The sequence below is a fragment of the Sturnira hondurensis genome, unplaced genomic scaffold, assembly GCF_014824575.4.
Source record: "Sturnira hondurensis isolate 20B ecotype Veracruz unplaced genomic scaffold, ASM1482457v3 Scaffold0004136, whole genome shotgun sequence".
Classification (NCBI taxonomy): domain Eukaryota; kingdom Metazoa; phylum Chordata; class Mammalia; order Chiroptera; family Phyllostomidae; genus Sturnira; species Sturnira hondurensis.
In genome coordinates this window covers 13,711,517-13,722,487 of record NW_028076767.1, presented here as the reverse complement: position 1 = coordinate 13,722,487, position 10,971 = coordinate 13,711,517, and the positions used below count along the sequence as shown (strand labels likewise).

Here is a 10,971-nt window from a genome sequence, read left to right as displayed (position 1 = left end):
ATGTGAAAATATAAAAGAAGTGATTTGCTCCTTAAGACTTAATATTCCACTTTAGCTTACAGTCAATAAACAGATTTTGCTCATTTAATGCCAGATAAATAGCAAAATCTATTTATTGCCATCTCAGAAAACACTCTTTCCTTAGTAAGGAGAAATTTCTTCCAAGTATTACACATATAAGCTCTATGCTTATGAAACACCCCACAGACTCCACACCAGAAACAGTCTTAATACATCCCTAAGCCAGGATCTACTTAGTGACTTCTTGTAACGATCAATTATTTCAGAATACAAACTTATACTAGCTACTCAGGGCATTATCTTCTTTACACACCGGAGAAAAATAGCTCTCAATGTTCCTTATGAAGAAACTCTGTATTTCCAAGATGTAAGTACTGCGGATATGGAGGTGAGAATATTTGTTATGCCAGAATTCAGGCTTATTCAAGGCTTCACAATACCACCATTCCCTGAGAACTCTTCACACAATAGTTAAGTCTCACCTGCCAGATTTATGTCTAACTTGGTGATTGTCTTTGCTTATGCTATTTTTCCCTTTCTTTACTTTAAGAACGTCATGGTTTTCTAGCTTATAACAGCTTTAGAGAAAAATGGCTCCTTTTCACGTGATAACTTCCCAGTAATAACTCATCTAGTCATGGAGGTGTGGATTTTAGATGGCTGTTTTGGAGACAAGACAGCATTCCATTTTACATATATTTTAAAATTAAAAACTTATATTAGCAGTACTGAAATTTATTTTAAAGTAGGCGCCAGATTATTCGTGTATTTGGAGGCAGCTGTGGTCACCAAAGCCAAAGTACTTTTTTTTCAGTTGCTTTCTGTGGCACCCATTACAGCTTGTTCTAATGTTGTTTCCTCTCTGATCTCTCCCACTGACTATGTTCATGAGCCATAGCAATTGTGATTACAAGCAAGGTAAGAAAGAACAAGACTTTAAAAAATGGTATTACCAATTGTATTTGAAAGTAAGGACTGATATATTTTTGTGTTTAATTGTAAGTTTAAAAAAATAAGAAAACACCAAACCTACACATAATGCCAGTAATTTTTTAAACCTTTACACCAAATGCTATTAATGTTAGAGACTAACACGAGCATTTTAACACTTCTGAAAAGTAGACAAAGTCTCTCGGCCAGTGCAGTACAATGAAACCATGCCAAATCATTCTCGAAGGGCAAAAAATGCCAAGTGGTTAAACACCAGCAATTAGAAACAATATTTTGTTAATGTCTTTGTTTCTTCATCAATTCAATAAGTCAATGCAAACCCAGCCAGGCTTATGTCATTTTATATAAGAACTGGGAGGCAGCCTTAATTCGTGTTCAGGAAAAGTACCATGGTGCATATTATATTTAGTGCAATACATGTACTTTCGCTTTAATTTCAGAACAGACATCAATAAAACTTTACCCCCATCAGACAAATACACATTCGCACAGTGACAGTGGGGTTATTCTGAGACATGGCCACAAAGGCAGCGGTGCGTGCACGGGGTCCGGAAGAACCGTGCGGGACCCGCCCCCCACACTACTTTTCTGCATCAGTACTAAGGATGGAAGACAGTACATAACAGCACACTTCACAAATACTATTTAGTCAAAAAGAGATTTAGAAAAAGGATAGGACAGATCATGGAACCATTTGCAAATGTATTTGTCAGAGAAACACATGTAAGAGTGAAAAGCATGAAAAGAATGCAGTTATACAGGACAAGTTTTCAAGGTATTTGATTCTCACATTATCTCTTGCTGATGATTTGTTGCTTACTATTCTTTCTTCACAGTTTGAAAATTTTATGACATAGTAAATACCAGCTAATAGCAACAAAGACAAATTAACCCATTTGAAAAACATCAATTACATTTCTGGGTTCATCTACATCTATGATTAATTTCAACTTTGGAAAAAATACGAATATTTGTTTTGAGAGAGTTGTTTGTTATACTAGCCTGGCTCCCTTGATGGAACCGTGAAGGCGATTTCATTTACTAGTGATCATGGTGCCTTCATCATGGTCACTGGTACGTCTTTCTACTGATATTAGCCGATACCACAGAGCCATACACACAGGAAGGCTAATTCTCCCCAAGAGAGAAAATCTGTCTTTAGCTTTCAATGGCTAGTGTGGAAGATACAATAAAATACATAATACAACTTTTCTCTCCTGCCCAGATACAGGATGGCTACCTTTGTTAAGAGTTGATGTAATTAAAAAAAGGGTTGATATAATTCTAGATAAACTTTGAACTATTTTGTCGGTAACCAATGAAAAACTTACATCCATATGTCAAGCAGAGGAAACAAATACGAATTCTCCAGAATGTGCCAACCCTACTTTAAGAAGTTCCCTAAATAACCATGTGATCTATCCTACAACGGCTGGGCACTGACTTTACATACAGCATAAACATCTCACCTTTCCCAGAGCAATGTCATTCTAGTTGTCCTGAGGTACTACTTGGGGTGTAACTGTATGTTTTTCATTTGTAAAACCCACTCTTCGGAGAAGGCCTTTCACTTTTACCTTTAATTAGATGCATGAAGCCCTTCACAGTAACATGTTTCTGAATTTGGGAAAAATCCACTTCCTATCAACAGGTCGCAGCAAATTTGTAGGACTTGCACTTCCCTAGAAACGTAGGATGTGAAGGGACTGAACATCAGGAGGGAATGCCAGGTGGGAAGGAAAGATGTCACCAGAGAAGACGAGAAAGTTCAAGCTCTATACGGCATTCATCTGTAAAAAGATACAATGTTGTTTAGTATAATGATCTTGTAAAAATGCAGATTCATATACTTGACATTGCTTGTCTGTTCAGCAATGTAGTAAGAAGACACTTCCCACAGCACATAGCCATGGGATTAGAGGGTTTTTAGCATGTGCTATCATTTTTTCCTGAACTAAAGGAGACCTTTTATATCCTCTAAGCTGATGGATTATTCTCTGCAGCCTGCTGGTTTAATTCTGTTAATCCACCCAGGCTGCATAAAGCTTTTTGCTGTTATGCAAGTCTGGGGACAGAGCAATGAGGCAAATCCCATGCAACACAAGGGTGAGGTAATGCTGAACCGTGTGCCAGACAGAGAGAGGGATGTGGGAGAAGTGATGAATTTTCCTGAAAGGCCACTCGGCAGGAATAACAAACGAATGTCTTTTAGGTGAAGCTACAGAAGGAGAACGGTTCGGAGCCCCTTCACCTCCCCTAGCAGTGCCTCCTGCTCCGCTGCCTGTGGGGATGTGTGTGCCGCTGACATCTGCGAGTGGAGGCCAGGGATGCTGCTAAACATTCTACAATGCGTAGGACAGCCACGTACAGCAGAGAATTACTCAGCCCAAAATACCAAAAGAAACAGCACTAGACTATAGGCCTCTTGAGAACTGAACCCTTTTTTTTTTTAATCTCAAGTGCTCCACAGTGGGTGGCACACAGCTCTTAGAAAAATTATTTTGGATTAAAAGCACATGAATGTTTTGGCCCTGCTTCAGTGTGGCTGACACCAAAAATGTGTAGTTACGATGGGAGGCTTTGGAAAGGGAGAGAAAGCCTGGATTCAAATCCTGTCGCTCTCTCTTATTAGCTGTGTAATACGGCATATTAACTAACTTCTCCAAATTTCCACATCCTTATATATTCAAAGAAGGCTAACAATGCATAGCAGATAGATTTGTTCAAAGGATTAAATTGGATAGTATATGTAGAATGCCTAGTACGTAGATGGAAAACAGTAAACGAGTAATAAATGTTCCTGTTATTATTCTCATCAGCTTTTACCAAAGGCCTCTGGGCGAGGTGGCTGGCTTTCAAGTCATTGCAGAGGAAACGTTCATGGTGCAGGAAATCCAGACTAAACAAATACTCAAGTCACACTGTAGGAAACACTGGTGCTCTGTCTCTCTTGGACGATCTCCACAGCAGCATGTGGTCCTCCTGCTCCGGAGGTGGCGTAAGCACCTGCCCCAGTGCCACCCGTGCCCAGAGCTGCAACCTTCAGACGTGGCTGAAACCAGCCAGCTCTGCGAGGGGTTATTCTATCTTGGAGCATATGCCCTAATTCCAGGACTGGGTGCTGAATGGAAACCATGGCTGAGGTTACAGTTGGACACAGAAAAGGGGGGGGCGGCTCTACTCAATTTGGTGACAAATCCAACTTTTGTCCAACAAGTGCTGGGCCCATATTATAGCTTCTTTTTAGCCCTTTGAGTCTTCTGTGGCTTTAATCTGGAGATTTGGGGGCGTGTGTTGACGTGTGTATATATAACAGGTCTATTTTATTCTACGACTGAAATGAATGGAATCATTTGGAATGGAATGAGATGGCTCCAGGGGACATCCAGAGACCAAAACTCATTTCCTAGGATCTATTTAAATTGCTCCCACAGTGTCATTCTCAGAGCCCAGAGAAAGCAATCACACTGCTGGCACAGATGGAGGAAACTCATCCATCGTATTTTCTCAAGGTCACAGGAAATGACAGTGACGACAGAGTTAGAACTCTGATGCCCAAATCCCAACACCGGCCCCTCACCCAAAGCCATAAAGCCTGCGTCATAATACACGGGAATAAACCATAGTGTGTCCCGTGCAAACAGCTCCTCCAGGGGGCATGTTGGAAAGGAAGCGAAGACGAGCTTTTTGAGGCAGACGCTCTGGGGACACACGGGAGATTCACTGTTTGCTCCATCCCTTCCTGTTGGAGCTGAGTCAAGTTACCTAATTTGGGGGGTGCTTTTTTCCACACCCGTAACAATGGGAATAACAATAATACTTAACTCAGAAGGTTGTTGTGAGGACTAAGTCATTTCCCTGGGGAGGGCCTGGTATACACTAAGTGCTTAATAAGTGTCTCCTATTCATGGTGAGGATCCTGATGATGCGGTAACTTGCTCAGGGACAAAGGAGGTATAAAAGGAAAGCAGCCTATTTTGGGGTTCCATCATTATGTCTTACATATTCTGAGTTGGCTTTATATTCATGCCACTTTTGTGTCAGGCTTATAAAGGCACTTTAGAGCAGAGCTGGGGGTGACATTCTAACAGGATGAACCTCATACACACTCGTAAGGGATTAAATTTACGCCTGTTAGTACGAACGGAACTATTTTGCTATTACACTATCTAAGCATTTTTCTAAGTAACTTTTTCCCCTCCTCAACAATAGGCAAGGCATAAAAAAAGGAGAGACTAAAAATTTTAGACTGTGCTTTTTCAGGTGAGGAAAAAGAAGGGAGAAAAAAAGTTACATGCCAGAAACTTAACTGGAAGCAGGTATTACTGATGTTATACAAACAAGCTCCCCAAACACATAGGTCTATGGCCCCTGATGTGTGAAGAGCGGACCCTCTCCCAAGGGTCCTTCCCTTCCCTGCCATCCTCCCTACTGACCACCTAGGCTCTGCCAGGCACCAGGTGCACAGAGAGGAAGGAAGGCCAGGGGTAACACAAATAGGATTTTTTAGAAGTATGGAACAATTTTTTCAAAATAAACTGAAATACCTTCGTGTAGAAAAGGGCTTAAAATTAAACAGCCTCAGCAAAAATCTGGCAACGCCCCCCAAAAAAAACCTTTCAGAGGATGAATTTTAGGCTGACAAGCAAACACTCCTGTTGGATATACTGGAAAACACTCTCTGGAAGGAAGACTCGCTCTCACCCTGACACCCATTAACTGTTTCACTCCTGGAACCTTTTGCTCCCGGCAAGGCCTTCAGGGCTGCAGGCGTTATCGGAGCAGATCAGTTCTCAAACCTAGAACAGGGGAAACTGTTTCACCGCAGCCAGCTGACGTCTCTATCATCATTGTCATTACCAAACATCAGTCCCTCCCTTCCTAAAAATGACACTCCTTCAGATAGAGCACTGAAATAACATGCCAAAGGAAAACACTTTCTTATCAGAGAAATCTTAGTTCCTTAATGTCATGACATTTCACTTAGTTTTTGGACGGTGCTAAATGCCAGGTATAAAAGCCCTGGTGACGGGCGGCAGCTTTTTCAGGCACAGCAGGTTCCAACTCATCATAGCCAACCTAAGAAACACCCTTCTTGGGTCTGCCAGAGGCTGCCTCTGACATCCTGCAACCGGACCCAAGGTTGCCCAGTGTCCTCCCAGTCTCAGCCAGCGCACACCAGCAGGAGCCAAGAACATCCCCACCTGCTACTCACCATAGTGTCAAATTCTACGGAGCCCACGAGCTGAGACATCGCGTCAAACTCCTCAGGAGACAAGGGGAGAAGGTTGTCTGTGGTCTGAAGTCGAGAAGGGTGACTAAAATGGGGAGAAATGGAAAGGGAATGTTACCACCTAGACTATGAGTCAGTGGTGTCAACTCACACATTTCACCTTTGGCCTGTGATTAAAATCATTGCCTTATATTTGTACATCAGGTACGGGTACTCTTGTAAAATGTGTTTAAAAAAGCACAGATCACGGGAGGTTCCTGGCCCCAGCCCGGCCCCTTGGGGAATGTATTAGACTCTAGAGATGTGAGCGAGAAAGAGCCAGACTGGAACCTGCGCCGCTTCTGCCTGGTTAACTCTGGGTACGATCCGTGTGCGGTGTGTCACCCTGTGATGCCAATGCCTTGGGCTGACCCTGGCCCGAGAAGCACCAGAGAAGCACTGTCTGGGGAGTCCCTCGTCCCTACCTTGAGGTGTGTGTGCAGATAAGGCTGCTCCAGGGTGTTTTTACATGAAGGCTACATCCATTCACCCCAAGACAGTGCTGCGGGCCAAATTACTGACAATGACTTTTCCAAAATTTTTCTACCTTTTATAAAATGAAACAACAAAATAAAAGCAAGCGGAAAAATGTATCTCAATCATTACTTTGGCCTTTGGCAAGAACTACTAGATTGAAAGAACTGCTTTCCCACTCTGATCAAGTTTTGTTCATTTTATTAACACTTTTTCAAAGTTATCAGTTTGGGGAGAATTTATATACCTTAAATACAACTTTGGGGTTTTGGTTATTATTATTTTTTTAATAAAGGCAGTAAAATGCTGACAGGCATTGACACCAGGATCTCTAATTAGGATCTTTCCAACAAGTCCAACTGGGATGGCGGTGGCAGCAACTACAACGGAAAAGCAAAGTACCAGCATCTTCAACAGACCCCAGCCAGGAGCAGGGCTGGCTTGAGGCTTTAAATATGGCATTCTTCTGTGTTCACTTACACTTCAGACACAGAAATCAATTCAGTCTTGATGTATCCTGTTCCTTTAGGGCCATCAAGTTCCATGGGTTCTGCTGCTGGAAGCAAACACACCGTATATACTTTCCTTTAGCAGAAATCACACGAAACAGTCAACTTCCTCTTTGATCAAAATGTTACTATTTTTCTTGATAGTCAGGTTAGAGTCCTATAACTTTAAGGAGTTATGATCTCTCTGACTAACCTGAAATTCTGGATGGAATGTGGAAACAACTGGAAGAAAAGGTGAGGAAAGTTTAGAACGGAAGTCAAGCTGAGTGGTTTCCCTTTCCACAGATGAAATCTTCCAGAAATTGGATCCCAAAATTCGTGAAGTTATATCTGGTTTTATGGTCCTAAACTGGTTGCTGTAATATACACGGCTGTCCAGATAAGCTGGGGGTGACTTGCCCCCAAAGTGATTATGCTAATGTTGAGATTTCTGATTCTAAAAAATAATTAGTTTTGTTGGCATGTTCCAAACCATATTAATCTAAGTTGAACTTTCTCAAATTCAATTCAGTGATGACAGAAAAGCAAGAGACCTGTGTTCTAAGCCTATGTCTGCTTTTAACAATAATGGCTATTAACAATATGACTTAACAATGTATTGGGCCACTCTAAATGAACTACTGTATTTTTCTGGGCCTCAGTTTCCTCAATTTTATAGGAGCAGTCTGTCCTAAATCAATTGGCTATAGTGCTCCTACCTTTTACTCCTTTCCATGAGGAAAAGATAATAATGTAACAAATACAAAAAACCAGAAATGAACCTTTTCAACACCTCTAGAATAAGAAACCATTCACTCATTTCTTACTAGATATTTCAGGCCAAATAATGCATTAGGTTTCAACTGTACTGCCTTTATGCTTTGACCAATTCAAAAGAAAGGGGTGGGTCAGTAACAGCATGGGTGGGGTGTGTGCTCTCCCCCTTCACGTACAGGAAGGCGAGAGCAGGGTTTGTCATTGGACCCTGTCTCCAGCAAATCTTTGGACAATGACAAGATGAGAATACAATCACCACTTACCTTCCTTTGGCCTGGAGTAGTATTTTCCAAAGGCATGGTCTTTATCAATATTTGGGTAAAGATACTTCAGGGGATTCTCTGGAATATTTTCTGCAGCCATGACTTTGTAGTTGCGAATAATATCAGGGAAAGTAACTGCTGAAAGTTCTTTCTTTGTGTAGGGTTCAACTGCATGGAAGTAAGGTTCTAAAAAAAAAGGAAAGTGCAGTCAGTCTCCTGGAACATCCTAAAACAATAGAGGGAAGAACAAAACACAGCAGAATTTATGGATTTGAGGGAAACTGCTAAGACTAATCATAATCTAGGAGTTCGAACCCAGATGGCACACTGCTTTATTTCTAAATGAATTATCATCCTTTCTTAAAAACAGGAAAAATAAAGGCAGTCATTACTATCAACAACATTGCATTTGTCACTATTTGCTTAGATTTATAAATACAGCCAAAGAAGTCTATTAAGCACCTTGAAAAGCATGCATCTTAGCCCTGGCTGGTGTAGCTCAGTGGATTGAGCATGGGCCTGTGAACCAGAAGATCGTGGCTCGATTCCTCATCAGGACACATGCCTGGGTTGCAGGCCAGTTCCTAGCAGGGGCCAGTTCCCAGCAGGGGATGCACCAAAAGCAACCATACATTGATATTTCTCTCCTTCTCTCCTTCCCTTCCCTTCTAAAGATAAATAAACAAAATTTAAAAAACAAAAAAGAAAAGCATGCATCTTCCATGGTGTGCTGCCCACTGGCAGGTAAATAACTAATTACTAACTGGGTCATCTTGACTCAAGCCATAAGCTGCTAAAAGATAAGCTCACTTTGTTTTTCTTTTCATGTTGAAAAGTACAACTTTTTAATTAAAATAAACAATGACAATACATGGACGACAACTTTTAAAACAAACAAAAGATCCTATTTGCTAGTTTTTTCTCTAACCCTTACTGAAAGAAACCAGACTAACCCTTACTGTCTTACTCCCAGACTAATTAATGGTGCTCCCTAAGTGATCCAGGACCTCGACATCCCTGAGGCCACTGTTTAATGCCCTGGGAACTGTGCCCTAGAACCTCAGACTATACCTGCATCCTAAAGCTTTGTAGCTGGCAGTGCTTAAATGTTCAGGTTGACAACAGTTTTCTTCATCGTTGCCTGGTTTGCCAGCTCCATCTCTCAGCCCGTTCAGGCAAGAACCAGGAGCGAAAATGACAAGAGCAGCCTCGAACATCTACTGTGTACACTGGGCTCTAAGCCCAGCTCCTCTCTTTCCTTTGTTTTTAACCAGAAGAAAAAATAGAACAGGAAAACTATCTCATCTCTTTCCACCTTCCCACTGAAAGCATAAACTTCAGCAAACACATCAGCTTTTCCTCCAGTCCTTCAAACAGAGCGAACTACAGGCCACACTGAAAAGGAACCAGTTTTTGACTGTTGTTCTCCCATCTCAGCTGTTTAGCCTTACTCCCCAAACCAGTATTTTTCAGTCATGGATTCACTTGGCTAAATAGAAACCCAAGACATAACAAGGATGAACTTGCAACTGCTCTGTTTGACAGCAGCGGGGAGGGCTGCACCCTGGCTGCGGGACCCCTCTTGGAGAGCCTGCCTGCATCTACGCCCTTCAGGCGGCCTCACCCTCAGTGAGGCTGGAAGTTCATGCCTGTGCAAAATGGGTTTCCTCCCAAGAACGAGCCGTCAGTCATACTGACTTACATCTTTCATCTACAGGTAACAGACTAGAAAAAAGAAAGAATTTGGCCTTGGCATTTAAAAACCATCATGTGTAGAAAATGTTCCAGGCAATGAATCACAGATATTCATGGTAATGTATTAAACCCTATCTGAGAGGCTCAGCTGGGGATAAGTACAGGATCTGTGATTCTATGTCAAAGCTCAATATTCGTATGTACAAGTTGATTTGCAGAGATAGAGAAGGACTTTGCGGGGGGGGCGTGCAGTGCCTTCACTCACCGCCTCCGTTCTGGGACCGCTCCACCCATGTGAATGTGATGGCCCCTTCCCGGCAGCTCTCACTGAAGCGCAGCAGGAACGTCCCAGGCTGCTGGTCCTTCAGGAGAGCACGTTCTCGCTCCTTGCTGATGAAGCCCACAATGCACCTTGATGTGAGAAGGATGGAGGCATTTTGAGGTTCAGTCATGACTGTATTTTTCATGTTAACTTGCAAATCAAGATCACTAGAACTTGACAGATGAACTAAAGCAAGAAGTGAATAGACTATTTTAGTTGCTTTAAAATCCAACTGACACTTCAGGAAGGATTTCACTTACACACACATATATACATATATATTATGCTCATTAATATGGTGCCAGCAGACTGTTATGGATGATCAATAAATATTTGCTGGATGAAGGAGACTTTTATTGTGGCGAGGAAAATGCCTGAATGTATGCATCTTTTACACTGGAGAAGAAGACTCAAATAATACATACTCCTATTCTAGCACTTCTGATCTGGTTAGAGCCTTTGTTGAAATATCAACTAATGTGGGGACTAAGTTCAACAGAAATAATTTACTGAGCTAAAAAAGTGTTATCTTCCTTCCTTGGGGCAATAGGTTGCGTGCTCAAGACATTTCTATGGAATGAATCAATGCATAAAAGGCATTCAGAGTTTTTCAAATTTAGCTTTGAAAATGCATATACATATACATATACTATGAAAGTTTTAGTTCAATCTTACGAGGTTCCACTATCATGAAGCCCTGAGGACAGC

The 10,971-nt window shown here is 41.8% G+C and overlaps 1 protein-coding gene across 2 annotated transcripts in view; it reads right to left on the bottom strand.

Moving 5' to 3' along the window:
- Positions 1-965: 965 nt before the first annotated feature.
- STAT1 (signal transducer and activator of transcription 1) overlaps positions 966-10,971 on the bottom strand; it is a 40,939-nt gene continuing 30,933 nt past the window's right edge. Inside the window, exons 20-24 of one of the 2 annotated variants that reach the window (XM_037043742.1) lie at positions 10,207-10,352; positions 8,247-8,432; positions 7,199-7,274; positions 6,188-6,290; positions 966-2,762 (exon numbers count right to left, since the gene is read on the bottom strand). In XM_037043742.1, the coding sequence (XP_036899637.1) occupies positions 2,748-2,762; positions 6,188-6,290; positions 7,199-7,274; positions 8,247-8,432; positions 10,207-10,352 (526 nt within the window). In that variant the 3' untranslated portion in view covers positions 966-2,747. The remainder of the gene's footprint in view (positions 2,763-6,187; positions 6,291-7,198; positions 7,275-8,246; positions 8,433-10,206; positions 10,353-10,971) is intronic. The other variant, XM_037043743.1, reaches the window with a different exon arrangement.